Source organism: Malurus melanocephalus, unplaced genomic scaffold (assembly GCF_030028575.1).
Source record: "Malurus melanocephalus ecotype Western Australia unplaced genomic scaffold, MMel_1.1 scaffold_756, whole genome shotgun sequence".
Lineage (NCBI taxonomy): Eukaryota > Metazoa > Chordata > Aves > Passeriformes > Maluridae > Malurus > Malurus melanocephalus.
The window spans coordinates 73,534-97,105 of record NW_026623988.1 but is presented as its reverse complement, the minus strand read 5'-3'; the positions used below and the strand labels follow the sequence as shown (position 1 = coordinate 97,105).

Sequence of the window (23,572 nt, the reverse complement as noted above, 5' to 3'; positions counted from 1 at the left end):
AGAAGACTTTGTAAAGCAGAACACAAAAAAACTTTCACAAGTTCCTTGAATGTCTTCTGTATCTGCTAAAATTCTTGCTTAAATGTTTCTCATTCAAAAATGMAATCTTTAGGAGTCCATTAACATTTTACAAGAAGCAGTGAAAGGCACACAGCCAATAATCTGCTCTTACTGGTTTGGGGTGGGTTTTTTAGTTTGTTGATTTCTATTTCCCCTTTTTTTGTTTCTGTAGGCAGGAAGCTATGGAAAAACTACTGAAATATTGTTAATCACTCTAGTGCYAACTGGTACAAATTACCCTCTTAAACTGGACTCCAAAAAAACAGTATCTAAAATGACTAAAATGCAATCATTCTGCACTTCTAGGAKATTAGAGATTTTTAATAATCCTAACGGAAAAAGCAGCAGCATTGATTGAAACACTGTTAGGTATTTCCTTGAAAGAGCATTTGTTTTCTATGCATTAGTGGMAAGAGTCTCAGAGGAACTTACAGGCATGTGAATCAGGTTGTCAAYACATAAAGAAAACACACTTGTGTGTCTACTTGACAAGGCTCTGAAATTAGTAAAATCTAAGAACATTTGTCTGGGCTAAATATGYCATATGACTACACTCAAATAGACAAAATATGGGCAGAAATTATGTACAAAACGCAAAAGCAAAGCATTTTAAGGGACTAAATTTAATTTTAATAGAATAGTAAAAACTTCATTAAACATGAGTTGTGCTTCATTTAATCTTGATAGCACCAGATGAGACCTGGAAAGGAAGAAAAGAGCTTTCCTTGATCACCTTCTGGTATCTAGGAAAGGCCTTAATTACTCCTCATTATAATGCTAGATTACTGATTCTAATCTTCCCTGTGCTGAAGATCACAAAGAATTTTCAGTGAAATCTGAACTACTGAAATACAAAACCTAAAGACAGACGTGAATGCTGATACTTTTGTCTATAGTGATTGAATTTCCAAATTCTGAAAGGCAGCTCTTACTGGAGTGTCAGCTTCAGCAGGAAGCTCAGGCAGTGCACCCTATCAGAGCTTGGCCAGAGAAGGTATAAACCACTCCTCACTTTGATGATCATGTTTAGACTGTGCTGAATTAGGAATATGACAAAAAGTTTGTTCTTAGCATTTCTGAAGTAAATTCACCCAAAGTGAACAAYGAAGATAAATTAATACCTATGTTCAGTTTAACTAAATAATTAGTTCAACATTTAGATACACTATGAATTATTCAGTCTGTACATATACATGACACATTTCCTGTGTTGACTGGGCAATAATATTCAAGATCTGAAAATACACATATTTTTACCTTTCCTTTTATGCTCTGGACTCTGTATTACAAGTTGTTAAAAACTACTGTAATGGCAACACTAAACCCTAGACTGTGCTATGCTTTAAATTCTATTGAAATTAAAGCTGCTACATTAAATTTTAATTCACATTTCTAAAAAAAATCTTAAGTTTCAACAAACACCCTTCTTGTTTTGGAAGTTACAACAAAACAAGGATACTTAGAGATCTACACAGTAATTGAAACTACACATAATTTGTTTAACTGTGACTTAAGGTAAAACCCAGAGCATACTGGCAAAAAACTCACCCAGACCTGTTTCAGATCCACCTGGCATATTTAAGCTCAGACATTCTTCTTTTTGCTTTACTACATGTTTTCTTTTAGCTTACAACCAGAATTTACTAATAGCTTGTTGTTTACATTTATCTTGCAAAWTCTGAGAGTGCATCCAAAAGCTCTATGGCCAATCAGTGAAGGGAGTGCTGCGCATCAATCAGTTACTTTTTCAAATGTATCACTGTCAGAAAAAGCTGTTATAGGCAGCATGTTTATTTTTTGTAGTTGGAGGCTAAGTAAGACTATCACAACACTAACTGAAGAGCAAATRTGACTTATAGCTGTGATTATTATTTTTCAAATGCTGAAATTCTGTGTTCTGTATCAGAGAGAAATATTTCATTTTCACACGCARTGCTGCCAACTGATTGAAAAGACTTACATTATCAGTTTCATGGTTGTTTCACCACAATACAATTTACTAAGGTCAGAATTGGTATAAACGCAGATATACAACCAATGACTTTTGAAAATCAGAATATATTCATTGTTTTCCTCATCTTGTTTAAATCAYAGCAAAAATTTGCATATTTTAAGTCCTTTAAAATCTTTATAGATGTGTGCTGTTAAAACAACATATTCTTAAGCAACAAAAATCTACTTGAGATCTGTTGACAAAGAAAAGGTTTACATTTCAAGATCTCCAGAGGAAAATCCTCCTGAAATTACCAAAACCTTTGCTACTCAGCTGCTAAAAAAATAGTTTAATTTAAAAACAACGAATGAGTAAATATGGGTATTAGTTTTGGCCTCAGAAAATCCTTTTATCCATCAGATTTCTGCGTATCATTGGAAGTATGTAAGGAATCAGATTATTGTTTTCATCCTTGGCCAAATACTGCAATCGTAAAAACATGCATTGAAGAACTGTTGTGTTTTTAGAAAARCTATCTACGGTAAAAGGTAGCATATCTTTAAGTGTAACACTTAATTTTCATTATTAAGTAAAGATGGGAAATACAGGGAAGTCAGCTTCAAACCACACTACAGTTGTGAAGCAGGAAATATTCAATTTTTAAGCACATCAACATCAGTTCTCAGAGGTCTCTGAAAGCATTTGATGAGGTGCTTTCAATGCTGTCTCACCTGAGACTGCTGTTTCTCCTTCCCTGGTCTCAGAAGCTGTAATGAAAAATAATGAGAATTCAGCTCCATGTTACCACTCTGTTTTGGTTTATTTATAAATAAATAATTTGTACAGTTACTGTACTGCATATATGAAATTACTACACTTCACTTTTTGTTCCTGCCACTCTGATCATTCTACTACTTTYCTAGACAGGCATCTRCTGTGGTTTCACCCCAGCCAAYASCCAAGCCCCCYRCAGCTGCCTGCTCRCTACGCCTCACAAACAWTGGSATCAGGGAGAGAAYTGGAAAGSTAAAACACAGAAAACTTGTGGGTTAAGAYAAAGACAGTTTAATAGGGAAAGCAAAAGCTGGGCACACAAGCAAAGCAAAACATGGAATTAATTCACGGCTTCAYAAAGGCTGGCAGGTGTTCAGCAYACCCAGGAGAGCAGGGACACAYCACATCTAACAGTTACCTGGGWAGASAAACTCCATCACTCCAAACACCCCTCCATTCCTGTTTCTTCCACCACTTYATGTACTGAGCATGATGTCCTATGTTCTGGAATATCCCTTTTGGTCAGTCGGGGCTGGCTGTGTCTCCTSCCAGTTTCCCAAGCCCCCCCAGTCCCCTCACCATCATTACTGTAAGAAAAGCAGAAWTTGCCTTGGCTCTGTGCAAGCCCTGCTCAGCAATAACAAAAACATGTCTGTATTATCAACCCTCTGTTCAGCACAAATCCAAAACACAGCTCCACACCAGACACTGTGAAGAAAATTAACTCTGCCCCAGGTGAACCCAGCACAGCATCTGGCAATATCACTTTTCTTGSAAGTATCCCATATCAGTGACCAGAATACATCCAACAAGTATCATACAAAAATTCGTATGAAAAAGATTCTAATTTGGACAGAGACTTTTCATGTGCATTATAGCTTTGCATTCCAAGCATGTTTTGAAACCATGCTAAACGCAAGAACTCAAATATACTCACCCCCAAGTAATCTRCATCTCAGTAACATTCAGGAGACATTTTAGAACTCTATTCATTTCACACATGACCTAAGTGGACAGCCTTAGTCTGTCGTACTTTCCATTTCTCTTTGTCTTTTCTTGTCTTTGTGAAATGAAAAGGAACATTTCCCAGATCAGTGGTACTGCAGAGGAGCAGGAATTTATTAGACTAAATGAATAGGAATACTAAAATGAAATGGAAGGACATTATTAGGACACAATAAAAACAGGAAGTTTAATCGTAACAATGAAGTGAAATGTCGAGTCATAATATACTACCATTTTTACTGACATCATAAAGATTCTGCTTGTAGTGGAAATCTGTTAGAGGTCTTCCTTATGTTCCTGTGCTATTTATACTGCTCTATGGTATAAACCTAAAGTATAAAACATCTACCATATCATCTTTGATATCTAAGTTCCTCCTAAATAGAGTCAAACTCAAACTTTATTCCCAAGAAGATTAATTTATTGTAGTTCTTGTCAGCAGATTGAAGGGGAAATCTCAAAAGTGAGAGTGATAACTGCATAACGGGGTCCTGCAGGGATTTTTGAAGGGGAAATCTCAAAAGTGAGAGTGATAACTGCATAATGGGGTCCTGCAGGGATTTTCTATCTACTTTACAGTGATCTTTCAGAGACTTCAATGTGACACTGCACATTGTCTCCTTCATCAGCCTCTGAGTTACATATATTGTTCCATGGTTTTATTTAGTGGTTTGCTGAGATAAAGCTTTAGAGGTCTGGGATTCTTTAACCTGAAAGGTACCCTTTGCACTCAAAAAGMCAAGTTAAAGCCATCTGACTGAGTGACATTATTTCCCTGAACCTGAGACTGACACTTCAGTGACTCAGTCATGTCTATAAGAATCTCAATTCTCTCATTTACCCATAAAAATGGAAATATCTGGCCATTTTACAGTTCACATTTTACATTTTGCTATGAAAATACTCGTGGAATTACTGCTTATAGAGTTAATAAAACAGTACGGATTCACATTGTTGTTTTCCCACTTGAAACCTCTGCATTTTTTTTTCTAATTTTATTGTTATTGCTGATAACAGGAAGTGACAAGGCAAAAGAAATTCAAAGAGATTTATTTTTTTGTGACAAAAGACTTTCAGTATCTATGGTATCACTAATTTTCTTTTGTCACTCCAGTAACTGTAAGTTCTTATTATTTAATGTTCTTCTTATTTAATGAATACACCATTCCAAGCAGTTTTGTCTTCATTATCAGCCATAAGAAAAAKATAAAATAAAGATCCTTCATGGAAGTCTTACCACAATAGACTACAAACATGAATACTCACAGCATGCTGATAAAATCCTACTTCTGTCTTTTACAGACAGTCTCCTCCATCTCACAGTGTCCATTTTATTGAGTATTAGGTTTTCTCTCTTCAAAACAGCTCATTGTTTCATTCCCCATCACAGGCATCTTTGCTTTTAGGGRGTAACTGTCAGTATTTAAATTATGTGAACAGTCCCATGAACTTGCAGGAAGGATGATTGCTGCTCTCCTTCCTTCCCCCTTTGTCTGAGTCAGTAGATCACCGAAAGACTGCTGAGCTCCTACACCCTCTAACATCCTAGGTGACACAGGAGCCAAATAAAGACATGGAAAACTTCTGAGTCAGTTAAACCGTTTACTACTTTTTGGTTTGTTGTGGAGATTTTGTTTTTTTGGTTGTTTTTTTTTTGGTTGCTTGATTGAATGGTTGGTTAGTTGGGGTCTTTTAGTGCAAATATGGTATGTTGGACAGTATGAGACTATGGATGTGTGTAATGATGAAGTAAGTGCTCTTCTCCAGTCACTTTTCTTAGTTTACACATGTCATTTCACAGCATCAGTATGTAAGACTATGTAAATCAGAATCTACACTACAGAATCAACACTGGTTTATTTGCATAACACACACCCTTGTGCTCTGCTAGCACTGACTTTGTTTGTGAAAAAACTGGCAAAGAAATACTAGCTTTTTTGCTATTAATTTCCTGGCTTCTGTAGTTATTTAACCTAGAAGCTTTTAGTCAAACATTCAAATTGGCAGACATGAGAAAKGAAAGCTATCAAGTTTCTGTGCTCTGAAAATTATTCCTTGACTCAATGTGTGTGTGAAAGGAAGATGACAACGATCTGGTMCATGTGGCACACTTTGGTGAGTATCCTTTCTCAAGAACATCAACAATAACATTATATGCACTGTGCCACACRTGACACTGTTAAACCAATTCTGAGAAAGAATGAAAACATCGTAAAGACATGACATAGCTGGTCAAAGGCACAACACACTATGCAGCAAGATGTCATGTAAGTTGTGTCAAACGAACAGTAGCCTGGTGGTAAGGGCAGTGCAAGGGCAGACCACTCATTTATTAGTTAAAAAAAGAAAGCGCCTCAGTGCTAATCCAGGCTCTGAGGTTTATAAGAACAACAAGCTCCAAGCACTGTACTGCCATTTTTTAGATATCAGGTCTTCCCATATTTCTTGTCAAGTTTTCACTCCCTGAACTCCGTGKTTCCAYGACTACATCACACAGATTGGTATCAAAGATCACAGAATATTCTGAGTTGAAAGGGACCCACAAGTAYCATCGAAGTCCAACTCCTGGCCCTGCACAGGACACAAGRGTCACACCATGAACCTGAGAACGTTGTCCAAACACTTCTTGAACTCTRTCAAGCTTGGTGCTGTCACCACTTCCCAGGASAGCCTGTTGCAAYGCCCAACCACCCTCTGGGTGAAGAACYTTTTTCTGATATCCAGCCTAAACCCTCCTTGACACAGCCTCATGGAGAGCTTAAAGAAGAGGCATTTCCAGYTTCCTCCAGAAACACCTTTTCTTATMACTCCATCTCTATCCCTCACTTACCARAGGCACTTCCTACCCTCCAGAGGCGGTGTGAACGCAACACCTCGAGAACTGCAGGGAAGCAAAAAGCACAAGAGTCCGGCAGCACAAGGCGGGCGAGGAAGACCCACAGCGTTTGTAGCCCCCCTCASAGCCGCGCGGCCCCRCTGGGCCGATCCCRATCSCAATCCCGCTGCCGATCCCTCAGCCTGTGGGACAAGCCCGCCGGGATCGCGCTGGACACAGATAACCCCACAACACCATCTCCTCGCCCGCCTGAGGGCACGGCCACCCCCTGTCCCCGCCCCGCAGCCCAGCAATGGATCCCGCCCAGCGCACGCCGCTGTTACGAGGGCGGCTGAGCTCCTCCTCTTTCTCCTCCTCTTCCTCCTCCTCCTCCTCTCAGCCCCACCGCCGGGATGCCGAAGCTTAGCAAGGAGGCCAAGCAGCGGCTACAGCAGCTCTTCAAGGGCGGCCAGTTCGCCATCCGCTGGGGCTTCATCCCCGTAGTGCTCTATCTTGGTCAGTGCCGGGCGGGGGACGCGCGGGGGGCCCTCAGCGGCCATTGCCGRGGCCGGGGCTGGGGCGGCCGGGTCCCATGGCCGCTCTCCGTCCCCCGGCCCGTCCGGACGCTGCCGGGGAGCGGCGGGGCYGAGGGAAGGGCCCGGGGGACAGGGCCGTCCCGCCGCCCGCGCCCCGCGGCCATCGCCGCGCATGTGCGGACGGGAGGGCGGAGTTGCCCTTGGCAGAGCTGCGGGACGGCGAGGCTTTTTGCTATTGTTGTGGGGGTTTTTTTTTGTGCCTTTCTGTTTTCTTGTTTTGTTTTGTTTTTTTCCTTTCTTTATAAAGAGGTGTGGAATCCTCCCACTGTACTCGGCCCTAGTAAGGCCACATCTGGAGTGCTGTGTCCAGTTCTGGGCTCCTCAGTGCGGGAAGGACAAGGAGCTGCTGGAGAGGGTCCAGCAAAGGGCCATGAAGATGATTGAGGGACAGAAGCATCTCTCTTAGGAGGAGAGACTGCGGGAGCTGGGCCCATTTAGTCCAGAAAAGAGAAGACTGAGAGGGATTATTATTAAAGCATGCAAATATCTCAAAGGCAGGTGCCAAGAGGATGGTGCACTCTTAAGTGCTGCCCAGTGAGGGGATGGGRAACAGTGGCTGTTAGCTAAAACACGAGAATTTCCACTTCAACATGAGGAAGAACTTATTTGTGTTGAGGTGGSAGAGCACCAGAACAGGCTGCCCAGAGAGGTTCTGCAGTCTCCCTCTCCGGAGATACTGAACACCCACCTCAACACATGCCTGTGTCACCTGCTGTAGGTGACCCTGCCTYGGCAGGGGGYTGGTCTGRGGGAYTTCCAAAGCTCCCTTCAAATCCTGACAATTCTGTAATGAAGTTTTTGCCCCTTTTCCTTCCTGGAGGCCTATGCTGTGTGAGGGCCCCTCTGGGGTGCAGGCAGAGCACTGAAGCAGCCGAACAGTAAATGGGGCTGTGATTTAACCATGTGTCAGTGRCTGCCTGCTGTGGTGGTCAAGGCTGTGCTTTGTGCACTAGGGAGTCTGTGGTGAGGGGAACGCTGCGAGCACTGCTGTGCTGAGGGCATTGCCAGCCTCTGGCTGAGATTGAATTTCCAGCAGCGTACAGGTTACAGTCTGTCTCCCACCAAAAATGGTGTGGTTCCCGTTCCCAAGCTGCAGTGGAATGTTAAAGGTATGCCTTGATGTTGTGCCTGGTGCCCAGAATATACTTTGCTCGCTCCTGTCATGGGCCTGGCTAGGCATCACTACCACATGTTAGTTCTTCTGCTGAGTTAGAGCTGCGTGCAATCAGCTGTCCTTGTTAAAGAGCTTGACCCACTTAAGACCGACACGTGTTCCACAGGTCTGACACTTCTGTTCACTTTTATGACGGGGGCCCAGGAAGGCTGATCCCTGCAATTCATCGGGCTTACTTTCTGCCCAAACTGTTGGACCTTTTGGGAAGAGCACCTACATCAGGCAGGCATCTCTGCATTGAATGCAAACTTGAAGGAGGGCTGRGAGCTCGATGTAYTTACAGTCAAAKCTGATWGATTGTTTWGACTGAGGGGAATTCAGTGTCCTGYTTGAWRGGCTKTCAGGCTGAYTGTTCATAGATAACARMCAGGGAAATGYTGATCTCCTCAGCTGTTACAGAAGTGCTTTAATAAAACTACAAGCAAAATAAGTCACTTCAAAAACTATGGAAAAACTAATAAGCATTATTAAGTCTGAACTTTAATTGAATTTCTGTTTTTAGTTTATCAATTATTTTAAATGGATAAGTTTTGGATGGGAATTTCAGCGATTTTTTGTGACCTAATTTGTTGTTGAAGTTTTGTTTTGATTTTAGTTCCATGACAGTGTCTGTGGATGTGGGAAAGATGCTTTTTGTTCTTAGTGACACCACAGGACATTAAATAAGTTACTTCTAGTTACATAAAGTCACTTTACTGTACTTACAGTTGCATCAGCACCACGGCAACTAGTATATTTTCATTATGTAGCAGTGAGAATTGAACTTGCTTTGAAGTGGCTGCCCTGGTTTTAAGTCAGTAAATTAGACCAATGCAGTTTTGTTAAACCTGTTTTGTGCATTTAAAGATACTGGGGGTGAGAGGTGGACCAGAAACATTCATATACAGAGTATGACTCCAGTTCATGAGTTTTAGAACTGACAGTATGGCAGTCAGAGAAAGAACTTGGGTCAGGATGTCAAATCACTCAGGGTTATCTTCAAAGAGCCTTTCCAGTGCCTGGGAAGTTAATGGAAGTTTTTCCATTAACCTTTGCGGCCTGTGTTTCCGGCAAGATGACGTTAATTGTTTATTTTCTGTAAATGAGGGAAATAATGTATTTTCATGAAACATTTACTTCYAGATAGCCAGTGTAGTGTAGAGCAGTACCTGAATAGCATGATTCTGTTTCAAGTTTTTTATTTTACAGTCTAGAGAGCAAAGATAYTTCAAATACTAAACCTTCAGTTGCTTCCCTAGCATACATGTACTTTAGTCTTGAATAAATGGCTGGGGATGAACTCTTTTTAGTTAAATTTCATTTAATTTTCATTGGTGTTGGAAAACATCTTGTTTGTGGCTTTTTCAGAGAAGTGCCAGTCAGAATAGAAGATTTGAGGTTTAATTTATTTAACATTTAGCATTCTGCCATGCTAAATGGAATGAGCTGTTACTGAAATACTGCTTTTGAGTTCTGTGTCAGATGTCATTGCAGAATGTTGCCTGTTAGGCCTCAAGGTGCTCAGTTACACCACTTGTAGGTGTCTCTGCTGGTAGACCTCTTCTAGAGTGCTTTCTGAACAACATTTATGATATATGGGTTTGTGTGTGTAAAGATATGTACGTCCTGAACTCCAGGATTGATGACTTCCTTGATCTCACATAGTTGGTTGACCTTGAATTTTAAGTCAGGTAAAAATGTAGGTAAGACTTTTTTTAAAAAAAAGGAAAAAGTGTACRCTTGTATTTATTTTCTTTGGTTTCTTACCCTCATAAGAATGTGCASTTTTTATTCAGGTTGGTGCACACCTTCATGAATCACAATTTKTTGTTCACTAGTGTTTTTATTGCAATTTAATGGGCTGGAATAATTTGATARAGATCTAACTATGTAGGAGTCTGTGCCTACTTATTTATTTTTATATTTGTATGTAATGTATGTTTCTCTTCAGGTTTTAAACGCGGTGCGGATCCTGGAATGCCTGCGCCAACTATCTGGAGGTATGTATTGGKGCCAAAAGTATATACAAACCCAGTGCAGATAGTTACTGGTTGGATGTTATTTCCTGACAGCAACAGTTGTCAGTGTTGCTACCATCCTTTGTTTTTAATTGTTGTGGTTCTTGTTTCTTTGGAAATTCAAATGACAAGTCAGCAAATTTCTAGTTCTTGGGAAGGCTTTTCTCTTAATCTCGCATGGCTTTGAATATGTGGAACTTCCTGTGTCTTTTGCATGACAGCTGCCCTTCTAATCTGTTGTAGAGCTAGTTTTTGGAAGTTTCTGTACTGGAGAATAACTTCTCAGCTTTCTGGCACAAATTTAAATCAATCCCAGTCTTCTTCTGTCTTTGTAAATGAGGCAATAGCACTGCATAAAAGTTGCATGAAATAAAGGGCTATATCTTTCAATATTAGTCAATGTCATGAAGCAAAGTACATTTGGCTCTTGTTTCCTCYTTCCTGTGGGACTCTTTGTTATGCTGCAATGTTATGGCATTAGTAATGCTTAAGTTCTAGTAATACTTGAGTTTTATTGAAGGGCTTCCTTGGGTCAAACTAATTAAAGTTTTGAAGAAAAGGTGGTTCTTCTGTTTTTCAAGAAATATCTTCGATTACTGTGCAGGACCAGGTATTCCTAAAGCAAATAATTGATAGACTGTATTGTTTTGTAAAGTCATAGATTAATTCTTTTAGCTTCACACAGTTACAATGTATAGAAATCCCATTTTTAGGATTCAGCTGAAAATACGGGAAAAAAGGTATTAAGGTCATATTACAATTTCAGTAAAATCTTCTGTTTTAGTAACCAAGTTGCTGTGGTTGTTTGCTTGCTGACAGTTGTTTCTGTGTTTAGCTTYGCTGGTGGTGGTTTGAGACTTCTTTTTTTGGTGTGCATCTGTACAGTGTAAAATATATGTTGCATACCAGAATGATATGCAGAAGCAGATGTTTGGTCTAATCTGAAGCTTATAAATGCTCATTTTTGTGAGCACATGTTGGTGCTCTGTAGGCTTAAATTTTACTTTAAAGGTGGCATAATTTTACAATTTGGAGGCTAGCGCGTTTATTATGTACATTTATGGGACTGTTCCTCCAGGCTTGTGTTTTACAAATATCAATTTAAAGACAAGTACSTGCTGTGAATCTGACTTTCATTTCCTCCCCCCTCCCCTTTCAGTCTACTTTGGGGATGAAGGCTGTGATGGTCCTGTTCTAGACGCAGCCGATGGACAGAGTGTCAGAAGAGACGTACATTCCAGAGGATGAGGCCGACACTTAGACCAGCTGGCTCAATCAGCTTGCTAATGGCATAGGTTGTACATACAACAAGATGGAGTTTATATGGACCTAACTTATTTGCATTACGGTGTAATTAAATAAATACAATTTGAATGGATGCACATTGTTTTTAAGTCTTTACATAAGTATAATGTAATAATTTATTTATTAYAGAAGCTCATGGTGGGGGTTTTGTTTTGTTGTGGTTTTTTTCCAAAATATGGTGCTATTCAGCCCCCATACTTATTTATCCCTGTTAACAATTGTCTTTTGGGTAAAGATTCCTCTTTATCTTCATAGTAACCAGAAAAGTGAGCTAATGTTTTAAATACTTCAGTATCCTATAGAGGTTCTGTAGCTGATCCACTTGAGGTTTTTTTCTTCCTTCTTGGATTTTTTTATCTGTGGATACAGTCAGGATTGAGGGATGTGTATGTTGTGTTTTCTAGCACAGTCAGTTACTAAAAATGCTTTTCTTCTAAACTTACTGTGCTTAATGTGTTTTAGGATGAGGTGGGAGGACACAGCGGTACTCTGGGAGGACAGAGAGTACTCTGTGTGTATGTGTATATATTGGTCTTACTGTAAAAGAAAGTTACTAATGTRTAACTGAAGGAAGAAAACAAGTATACTAAGCAAGGTATATGCTTTATATTTATGCTGAGGTCTTGCACTTTGGACCATGGTTGTTTTGGTTTCAGTTGGTTTTCTCCCTTATAACTCTGAAGTTTGAGTGCTAAAGTGGTGACTGCTTGGTTTCTTTTAAATACAAGCTGGTTTGGGTAGGTTGCTGTCTCCTCTCCAGAAYTGTGCAGGCTAGTTTGTATCTCTGCAGTGATTTTTAAAAAATAATGTTTATTGCCCCCAAATTATCATTGCAGCAAAGGTSTTCTAGATTTTTGGCGTGGCTTTTTTTTTTATCCCCATGGATTTTCAGAAAGTTTTTTACATTAATTAAATGTTTAAGAACAGGTTTTTTAACCTGCCATGAAGACTCATGGTAAAATGCTACTGTGTTTAAGGGCTGTGATTGGAAAAAAAAAGATAAATGAGCCAAGGGAAAAAACTTGAAAGATAAGAATTAGAAAGACAAAAGTGAAAACATTTATGAGAACTAATGCAAATCAGCATGTTCCTTAAAATTCCATTAATCGTGATGACTCAATCAAATGCCATGACGTACTGGCATGGCTAATGGTAATACACTGCTGACAGTGGAATAGAGCAAGGAGTGAACGGAGAACATTTCCTTGTGACTATATCCTTTTTCTAGTGCAGCCTTTCTAGTGCCTTTTCTCTAATGGTAACTTGAGATTAGTGTAACTGCTCGTATGTCTTAAATTATGAACGGAATTAAAATTTTGGTTCTTTTTCTTGACTTATCCTAATGACAATAAGAATGAAATAATCTGTTGGTACTTGATAGTGACTCATCATGATCAGGAACATTTTTCTTCTGTTGAGTTTTGTGCGATAACCTGATATATTCTGTACTAAGGGATACAGTATTCAGTGTGAAGTAAMTCGGATTTCTCAATCAGAGTTTTCATTTCACAAGGGTGTGCAATCCCCAAAATGCAGCAGTGGGCAGATGGGCCCAAACACCTGCAGAAGTGTATTTCATGTGCTCTGTTGTGTGTCACACATTTGGGGATGTGGTTTGTGGGTCATAACCACCACATGGTTGCTCTGGCTGCTTTCCAAGAATGATGGTATTTGGCAAGAGGTGGAGAAATAGGGAAGTGTTTCCTTTTTCATTAAAAAGTTTTACGAAAGCATGGATCTGTCAAGCACTGGCCAGATTTTGTGACCTCTCCATGCTGRAAGTTTGTCTTAAAAATAGTCGCATTTGAGTTTTTTTGAGACTTGGAATTATTGGATAAATATTGCTTATGCAGTTCTTACTTTAAGCACACTGGATAGGAAATTTTTGGTAATTCAGTGCTACCCAAGTATGTTTCATGAAAGTCATTAGCATAGAGCTCTTGAGTTTTCAAACTGAGGGGGAAAAAGTCTTTCATACTACCTTCAAGTCAGGTTAAATTGAATGCCAATATGTAGTATAGTGTTTTTTATTTATACATCCATCACTGTAGAGTGCTGTTTCTGTAATTAAAAGGTAGTGAAATGTCTCCTTAAGTAAGCATTTATATTTTTCCTTTGGAAAAATAAAATAGGATTAAATCTTGGTAATTAATTGCAAGGTAGGAAAAAATGGAGACATTTTTCCTCCTCAAGTTTAAATATAAAGAAACCTTTGGTATGGTTGTTTTACAGTTTTTGTAATTTTTACAAAATCTGGATATGCTTGTAAGAGTAGATCAGTGGTTTGTGAACTTATACATTTAACAGATTTCCTATGAAGAATATTCCCTAAAACAAGTTCAGCATATGTACTAGTTTTAGCAAGACTAGGTTTTCTTGGTAGTGCTAGYGGGAAGAGGGCAGGTCTCTGGAGTGAGGTAGATGATGAGATGTTTGTCAAAGCTGTGGGCTTGGGGCTTAAGTTAGGTGTTATTTATTCCTAGCGTTTTAGTCTATAATTTTTGCTTTTGTCTTGCTCCCAGTAAAACTTGAGACTGTCACATGGGAGACACTTAGCAAAGAACAAATATGAGTTTCCCTGCTTGACTGTATTGATCTCTGTCACTGAACCWGTGCCTTTTGCAGCCAAGTGCAGATTCTTTTCTGTGGTGAGGTTTGTGATGCAGTCCTGTGAGACCATGTTTGAACCCTTAGTGTTGGAATAAAGCCAGCAAGTGTAGTTTATTGAAAAATGAGCCGTGAGTTCCACAGCTGAGCTCAAGGCTACAGTCTAGATGTGTGCACTAAAATCATTGATGCCTTCCTGTGTTTGGTGGAGATTGTACTGACTCAGAGGTATCCAGTTGATCTTACCTGGAGATAGGGATTGTTTGGCTTTGTAGTTTGTGCCTTCAGAGTGGAGGTGGAGTGTGCTTGTGGTTGCCTTAGTGTCAGGGAAATGCCACATTTGGGGTCCTGTCACTGGAGCCTCTTGTACCTGCAGACAAGCAATTATGCAAGGGACTGAGAGGGAGTCTTGTGAGTTTGGTGGTTTTCTTGGTCTTCGTGTGTGGACTGTGGATCTGGTAGTAGGGTATMAAGAAAATGGTCAATTCAGTGTCATCAGTATAAAGGGGGAAAAAATCTGGCTTTCAGTGTAGTTTTATTCTTAATAATTGAATCTGCAAAGAAACCCGCTTGTGTGTTYCATAAACTCTTCAAGGCCTGGCCAGTTAAGCAAAATTAAGGTGATAGGGAATTGAACAGGTTTTGATTCTGCTACATATTCCTGGTGTAGACATGGCTGGTACAAAGTAACTGTACTGTATCTCATCATAGTTACAAACGGGCTGTGTGATTTTTTTTTTTTTTTTTCCCTTTGAATTAATTCATCAGCAAAGCTCCTATTAGCTGAACTATAAACATGTAAACTATGCAGACCAATAATCAATGTTCAGAATTTTGTTGCAACAGGCCTATGTTGGTGAAGTATAAAATCTGTCCTTTGCTACTTTGTACGGCTGTCTTGCAAAATGGCTGTGGGTGACAAAAAGCTGCTTAACATCTTGTCTTATTGCATTGTGTTGTAAGTGAAGCAGAGATCTAACTTAATGGTTTTTATCAAGAAAAAATGCTAAATCAAACTATAAATACCCTGGATATTTTTGGAAAAATTTTGTTACAGGCTTGGAATTTAAGTTATGCTGATACTTATGATATTTGGAAATTRAACCTCATTACATCTGTTTTCACCACAGGAGGAGAGACCACATCCTGTTAAATGTCATATGACTAATTTAATTTTTACAAATAACTGCTTAATTGGAATTTCTAAATATTTTTTCCATCCATGTAATGCAATAGCCATTTCTTGGTTAAGACTGTGGGTTACATGCATTGTTTCTTGGTTATGCTTGTGTTAATTCAAGATTAGAGGATGGTTTAGATGGAGGGAATATTTATCTGCTATGTGGAAATTAATATGGCAGGACAAATCAAATCTCAGTGTTTTGATTCTGAGGGTGAGTGTTGGGTTTTTTTTGTTTTTTTTTTTTAATAGATTTTCTCAGGCAAGATTGACTCAGATTCTGGCYACTAAATAGAAATCCAGATTGTAAAATTTCTGTGGCATGTTTTCTGATGACTGCCAAAGTCAATCTTGAAAATATACCAGGATTTGGTTAAATATGTTTAGATTACAGAAATTGGTGGATTTTGCAAGTAACTCTTGGGGGAGGTAGTACTTCAGGGTTAAAGCCTGCAGGGGTAGCATTTTTTGGGAGCAAGGGATGGGTGTTTTGGTTTTTCTCATATTGAGAAGAGGAAAGAAATTCACTAAAAAGATCAGAGATTGTTAYCTAATCATCTGACTTGAGAAGCACKGTTTAATCACAAGGTTTGTAGTTGCACATGTGTTTGCCAGTACCTCTTGATCATGATGACTTTGATGTATAGTACCGCATAGTTACCTACCTTTCCATCCTTTTATGTTTTAAATTGAAAGTGGAAAAGATTATTAGTCACAAATAGCAGCGACAAACATGGGGGAAGTTTCCCATCAAGCTAAGCCAACCTAATAGCTCATTGCTGCTGAAAAGTGATCCTGCTCCCATGCTTTGCTAATGGTGTAACTTCCATCTCTTCTAGCATCAGCTTGGCTTTGCTAATCTCACCATCAGCTGTTAATAAAATCGGTGGAGGCACTTGAGATGCAGCCAGTCTYTTTCAAGTAGCTGTTGTTCTTTCTCCTAAAATTTAGTGTTTACACCAGTACTGGTGGGGATGGCACTGCAGCCTGGGAAGTTGGTCAGGCTGAAATGTTTTCCACTTTTTTTTTAGTGTAAGAAACTTCTAAGAGAAAAAGGGTGGTTAAAAATAGAAAAATGGTACTTTAGAGACTGCCACTTTAAAAAAAAAAACCCTACTTTTCTATTACAGAAGGCTTTAACGTTAGGTTGAATTCTGTCTTTTTGGTTTTTTTGGGGATTGTTTTGGTTTTTTTTTCTCKCTTGTCCAGCATTCTGGTATTATGGCAGCTGCTCTTAGGGATATTCTGTTTTTCATCTTAAACACTGTTGGGCTTTTCTTGCATGCTGTATAATGTATGCATGCTTTTCAACTTAGCTTTACCTTCTTCCTTCTTTGGGAATTCAAAATCAGGATGAAGGGAGCTGGTAATCTGYTAAGCATTCCAAAATCTCAGTGTGAGGTTAACGAATAGGGATGAGTGGGAATGAGGGGAAAGGCTATCGGGATGTGCAGGGTGAGGCTGCTCCTGTACAGCAGCAGCCAAAATGCTGCTTTGGAGGATAATTTCCTATTTTTTTTGGTAATTATTAATACGTCTCTTTTTTAGTTTGGGTTGTGTTGAGTTGGCTGTGAGTTAGAAGGAGCTATCTTCAATAGAAGTGTTGAGGTATTACTGCTGAGTGTAGTYAGGAATGCTCACTTTTACTGTTCTGGTTTATACTGGTGTTTGTACTGGTGTGCCAACTAAAATAAATGCGTTTGTGTGTTTACTGATATAAAATACTTTCTACACAGTAAGCTGGAAAAAGGATAAGTTGGTTCATTTGAGAGGCCCTGTAACATGCTCAGCAGTGTTTTTTTCTGACTTCCATCTGAATTCCCCACTGCAAATATTTGTGTGCCAGTGAGGGCACCARTGAGGGTTGGTTTCAGCAAGTGATGCTGATCCTGGGAGCAATCCCTGAAGTTGCCACTGTGACAGGATTGATGGCCAGCAAGGCAGCTGCTGCACTGAAGTACCCTGGTAACTCTGGGTGGCTATGGAAGAGCCTCAGGTGGAATAATGGCAGCTCAGTGGCACCATCAGTGGTAACACTTTGCTCCAGGAAGGCCTTGAAAGTTGACCTCCCCACCCAACAAGTGGTAATCTTTGCTCATCTTCTGCACTGTAAAATGTGGCAGTTTTTACATATTTACTAGAATTGCAGRCAGCCTGGGGTAGCCATCAGCTAAAGGGTGCAGATGGAAGTGTTGGTTCTTGTCTGTCAGTTGCAAGGGATTTCAGCACTCCAAGTCTTACACGATTTTTGGCATTTCAGGAGATAGTATGAGTTTGTTTAGGTGCAGTGTCCATAGTAACTGGTGATCTCAGGCAGCCACTCTACTGGGAGAAGGGAAACCAGGAGATGCTTTTCTTTTTGGTCAGTATTTTTTTCTCCCCCTCTCTGTACTCCCATATTAATTAGGTCCAGTGTGGGATCCACTTTGGGTGWCATGGCTATTCATTGGCATAATAAAGGCCAGAAATGTCTCTAACCAAATAGTCACTAAAAGAAAGTCCCTGTGAATGTAAGCAGTGAAAAAGCTAAACCAGAACTTCCTATATTTCCTAGAGCATGTGCCAGGACAGTAAAAGCAGGATCTTATGTGCTGTTAGAAAACTCATTCATCACAGACATCTTTAAAGATCTCCTTGAGATCTCCTCATTCCTTCTCCAGATGTTGCACAACTTGAGATGACAGTTTTACCATATTGGGCAAAGCAGTGGTTTGTTTTGTTTTGAGCAGCTGAGATGTGAGCAGTGGGTGGATTGGTCACTGTTTTGGCATCCCCAGTGGTGGAATGCATATGTGGACAATCAGATCACTCAGAGGAAGAGGAGAGTTTACTGACATCCTTATCCACATTCCAAGGTGTGCCTTTCATCTCTGTATCTTCACCACTGTGCCAGAAGAAAGAGTGAGGGTGATTAATATTCTACCACTTTTAGGGACAAAGCTTGAGGGACTTGTGCTGCCTGCATCCCCTGTGTGGTCTGTACATTCCTCTGAGTTTCGGTATGTGAGCTACCTGCATGGCTCCAGTGCTGCAGGTGGTGCAGCAATGGAAAGTTTCTGTGGTTTGGCATTTAGGCTTAAGTCCTGTTCTGTTTTTTTTTTTTTCCTATAGAGTATTCAAGAATATGTATTCATGGTGTGTGGCTTGTCCATACTAGTGAAATATAAATTACAAAAGACAAATGCATGTTGCTGCATTGCTCAGCAGCAGTATGTTGATTTATATTGCTTAAGGAAATAACCTAAATTTTGTTTTCTTCTTCTTGGGGTATGGGGGGAGAAATGTTTAACCAAACTTGGAAAATTCCCCTGGATGACAGCAATAAAACTAATCAGAGGATAGTATTCRTGTCAAAGTGGTTTATGTGGTTGTCTCACCACTTTGTTTAAAAGAGATTGTTTGACTTGTAAGAAGATCCTTGCAAACAATTTTATTGGGTGTTCCCTTATTAAATATAAGGGACTTGTTAGTTCGTTTCTCAGGAGCATTGATGGTTTATCTTGTTCATTCTTAAGTGCCATTTTCAGTGCATCTGGTTCCTTCATGTCCCATTTTATGAACTGTATGTTGATCGAGTCTGTCTGTGTACATGTGCTGTGTAGCTAACAGGCCTTGAAAGTGGTTATTCTGATAATTTCAGGTGTTGAAAACTGGATATATTAGAGTGCCTAGTCTTATTTAAAGTTCACACAGGTTATACAAGCATTTTTAAAAAATCAGCTTTTATTTGTTCTAAAAATATAAATAAGTCATAAATACAATCTCTCAAATATATAAAAACATAAGTTATACAACAATTTTTTCTGGGTTCTGAAAACTTTTTTTTAATACATATTAAATAAGTTTATATTCTGAATAGTACCATTAGAAAGGAGATAAAATACGTCCTTTGTTTAAATTATTTCTAAATATTGAAAATATAAATAAGAAATATTAAAAACTAATAAATATTTTAAATACAATAAATAAGCTTCTTGAAGGAAATGGGAATGTGTATAAATGCAAACCACTGTTATTATTTCTAGTTCTTAAAACAGAACAACACTGTCTGCCACATGACAGAWTTGTAACAAAAGGATTGTGCCTGAACTAAAACATTCAGACACTGAAACTCCTGGTGTTTTTCATATAGCGCACGGCCCTCACTGTCTTCTCCATAAATGAAGTAAAATCTCGGAGGATGAGATGGATGGTGATTTTCTCTATCCAGGCCTTAGTAGACTTCAGCTTYGTGTGGAGGGATTTCTGGGTATCTGCATCTGGGATGATGACTTCTTCGGGATTCATCACCTGTGAAAAAGACAATATTGAGGGGGGGACTTGGTTAGAGCATTGTAACTGARCTTGTTCTAGAACATCCATTTGTGTGTTCCCAACCAGCTGCATGTCCACGCTTTCCATACACAGACAACAGCCCTCCCTGAGACCTGCGCATCCCTCCAGCCCTGCTGCTGTGGAGAGGTGTGAGGAATGCTGATGCCTGCTACAGTTCCAGTGTAGGAATCTGGGCTATACTGTTTGTTCTGGTTTGAATGCAGTGTCTCGCATCAGGGTCCAACAGGCTCTGAGCAGTTCAATGCACCACTGCTGGCAGTCACGTGGTTGGTTAGRTGGCGAGGTGCTGATCATGATTTGTCCTGACCTGTACTGCTCCATCTTGAGTCATAAGTTAATTGGCTGGCATTGGACTACTCTCACACTTTGTAGTAAAATAACGGTTTCCAAAGATGTCAAGCTTGTTTAGCTGCTTAATTCTTACTTTCCAGGCATTTAGTCACATGTGAGACTTAAGTGCCATCAACTTTCACTGATATGTGGGAGCATAACTACAAGATGAGTAAAAGGAGTTATCTAATGCTGACTCACAGCACTGTGCACCCAGTATCTAAAGGCCTTTGAAAAACTTGTCCCAAGAAGAGGGACTTCTGAAAATGGGAGTTACAAACCCAAATCACAGAGCTGTTGTAGGTGRTTTGGAGTCCAAAGTTCTAGCAAGTATCTGCTTAATCTGTTTAGGATCTCTCCTACCCTTTAACAAGTGACAAAGACATGCAAACCTCCTGGAACATCTCTTTTTGAAACATAAGCGATAAATATTGTTTCCATCCAGACTACTTTGGAGTGGTTCTGATCACTCCCACTGGTGTGAGCTGGTATGCTCAGCTCTTTGTTGCGCTGTGTAAAGGTTTGTATCTGGATATCCAGACAGGTATCTTGCTGGTGGATCCATCTAACCACAAGTGATGGATTCTGGTTTTGCTCTCCTTGCCTTAAATAACAGATTTTCCTCTCACAAAGAAAGATTTTCAACCTGAAGATCAAGATGTTTTCTCAAAAACTGTAGTTTCTGCTAGTAAAGTTTTGCTTTTGATCACTGTGTTTAATTCTGCCCATTATGATTAGCTTGATCAAAAAAAACCCCAAACCCCTACAAAAAAAACCACCCCAAAACCACCTCAAACCAGAAAACCTAGTCTCACTCAGTTATGAAACACTTTCTCTAAACTTATATGTCAAGCTGGAAGCCAGTAATCAGTTGCTGTCTTATGACAGGGCTRTTATTCTCAGCTAGCACAGTGTGAAAAAAAAGCAGTTCAGCTTCCTTTCACATAAAGAATGATGGGCATAAGTAAATATGTTGGGAAAGGTACAGCAAACACACAATAGGTTTTTCACATGCCAAAAATACCTTGTATAATATGCCCCAAGACTTTTGCAGTCCTTACRTGGGTGATTTTTACTCAGGCCAATGGTTAAAAGAAAGTAAGTGTTCATATCAAGGATTATTAATATGAGCAAGAACTACAGGAATTAAGTGATTTTTTGAAGTATGAACTTTCAAAGCTCTCCAAAACATGAAAAATGTTTACCAAATCAAAAARTAAAGGGATATTTTTATGAAAGAAGGATTTTTACAAGCAAAATGTGTGCTTTTCAGTATGCAACTGTCTGTATATTGACAGCAATACTGRTATCTCAATATACCATACAGCTTGGCTTAAAAGTTTGGAAAGTTTTAAAGATCAGTAATATTGTAAAAATATATTTGCCCTTTTTTCTTTAAATGTGGGCATTTTTAAAAAGAATACTGACTTCTACTTATCAGTGGGTTCTAGCATTAACAGGTATGGGCTGAACTGCAGTTCTGCAATTAGGAACAAGCTCCCTGAGAAATCTTATTTCTATCAGCCAAGTAATATGTTTGTTCTTAAAACAATGATGCACTTGGTTTGAAAATTAGAAGTAACAATAGAAAGTAGGAAGAAGAGTTGTTTCTTTAAGGGAAGAAMCCAAAACTTTGTAAAACCTCTAAGTCATGAGGGTAAGATTTCAGCATAAGGGACTGACACCTGTTTTTTCAAGGAACTGAAACATAACATCCTCTATTTCACATAGCATCCTCTATTTCTGACTGCACATTAATATTAAGCCACAAAAATAATCAGAGTGAATTTAAAACCAACTCACCATTTGTCTTATGGTACGTGCCAGGTGCTCTGTGCTATAGGTTAGCGATCCAATGTTTTGGTTTTCACTAATAAAAGTTTCTTGYACGTATTTGAGGTATGTCTGAAATGTATAAAGCCCGCTGGAGATTTTTCTCAAGCATTTATCCTGAAATGAGAGAAAGGTGAGAAAGTCACTAAAAGTTCAAAATGCCTTCAGTGCTTTGTGCAGGTTAGCAGATGATGCTTATATAGTGCGGAGGTCTGGCCAAAGCCAGCTGGAGCCGACACAAATCTTTAGGTCAACTTCCACAGTTCTTTTAAGCAGGCAAAACCTGCCCCAGGTATACAGGGTTAGACCAGAAAGGAGAGCGGTTCCTTGCCTCATCGAAACCGGCGAGCAGACACCCATCTTCCTCCGTCACCTTGGGRAGGTTGAGGTTGTTGTGGAGGAGCATTTCCACGCTGTTCGCGCAGATGGTAAACTTGTCGCACATCTGGGGAGAGACAGAGAGATGTTTGGTCGCACYTTGGCGGGAGGCAGCCGCGGCCGGGCGGGGAACGTGAGCGTGTGCGAGCCGGCGGTGCGGCCGTACCCACCTCGTCCTGCAGCTCTGCCGCCCGGTCCCGCAGCAGCCGCGCCAGCCGCAGGCTGTCGGGCAGCGCCGTCCGCAGCGCCGCCGCCTCGTCCAGCTCTGCTTCCCCCGAGGAGTCGGCGTTGTGCAGCGGGGCGGCGGCGGCCCGGGGCACCAGCAGCAGCAGCAGCAGCGGCGGCGGCAGCAGCGCGGCGCGGAGGGCGGGCGGCCGGCGGCGGCGGCCGGCGTGGGTACGATCGCAGCCACAGTCCCGGGAAAACTTCATGGTGCTGCTTCTCGACTCCGGCTCYGGCCCTTGCCCCTTCTTGTCGCCGAGGCTGGCGGGTTGAATGAGCTCCGGGCATCCCTGAACGTGTATTTATCGAGGGGGCTTCGAGATTATTCATGGCCTGGGAAAACCCGGCATGAGAACACGGGGGGGTGTGCGCACGGAGCGCGCCCGGCTTGACAGAGCTGCTCGAGAGACGGGATTGTGAAACGGGCCGGGGGGGGCGGTCGAAAGCTGCCGGTGGGAACATGAAGTAATCGTGCTCCGTAACGCCTTGAGGGCCGGGCTGCCCCCCGCACCCGCCTCCKCCTCACCTGCTCCGCGGGGTCCCGGCCGGGGCTGGAGCCCCCCGCTCCAGGCTGCCTCCGAGCCTGCCAGCTCCAACCACACCAAAACCCCTGGAATCATACATACATACCTAGCTATAGATACCCATACTTTAGATATGCTATGTACTTCCGTGTATTTTAATATTTTAGTGTGGTTTAATGTTTTATGAATTTTATGTGATGTGAATTTATCTCGGTATTTTAGCTATTTTTATTATTTGTATATGTGAAACTAAACGCCCCTTTTTAGGTGCTGGGTAGTACAAGTCCTAAGTTGCCTTTTTCCCAGTGAACTAACTATGGGGAGGATTAAATACATCATGTTCCAGTGCTTTAAATGGACCAAAGCCAGCTCCTTCAGGAGGGTGGCTGCAGGAAATACCACGAAGTTCCCTGTTATCTGCTGTCTTATCTCTTTCTGCCTACCTGGTAGGTGTTGCAGGAATTTCAGAGGGACTGACTTCAGAATTGCAGTCCCTTTTAGAAG

General features: G+C 40.5%; 2 protein-coding genes and 1 non-coding gene across 3 annotated transcripts; 1 reads left to right on the top strand and 2 right to left on the bottom strand.

The window, feature by feature from the left end:
- Nucleotides 1-2,384: 2,384 nt before the first annotated feature.
- LOC130584737 (small nucleolar RNA SNORD93) lies at nt 2,385-2,472 on the bottom strand. Its single transcript, XR_008966530.1, has one exon. It is a non-coding gene; the product is annotated as a small nucleolar RNA SNORD93 (small nucleolar RNA).
- A 4,480-nt stretch (nt 2,473-6,952) lies between these two features.
- TOMM7 (translocase of outer mitochondrial membrane 7) lies at nt 6,953-11,732 on the top strand. The gene is made up of 3 exons (XM_057384897.1): nt 6,953-7,103; nt 10,288-10,336; nt 11,514-11,732. The coding sequence occupies exons 1-3, from the start codon at nt 7,001-7,003 to the stop codon at nt 11,527-11,529; spliced, it is 168 nt and encodes a 55-aa protein (XP_057240880.1). The 5' UTR covers nt 6,953-7,000; the 3' UTR covers nt 11,530-11,732.
- A 7,689-nt stretch (nt 11,733-19,421) lies between these two features.
- On the bottom strand, nt 19,422-22,753 carry IL6 (interleukin 6). The gene is made up of 4 exons (XM_057384886.1): nt 22,493-22,753; nt 22,276-22,389; nt 21,915-22,061; nt 19,422-19,736 (listed from the first exon to the last, which is right to left on the bottom strand). The coding sequence occupies exons 1-4, from the start codon at nt 22,751-22,753 to the stop codon at nt 19,545-19,547; spliced, it is 714 nt and encodes a 237-aa protein (XP_057240869.1). The 3' UTR covers nt 19,422-19,544.
- Between the last annotated feature and the right edge of the window lie 819 nt (nt 22,754-23,572).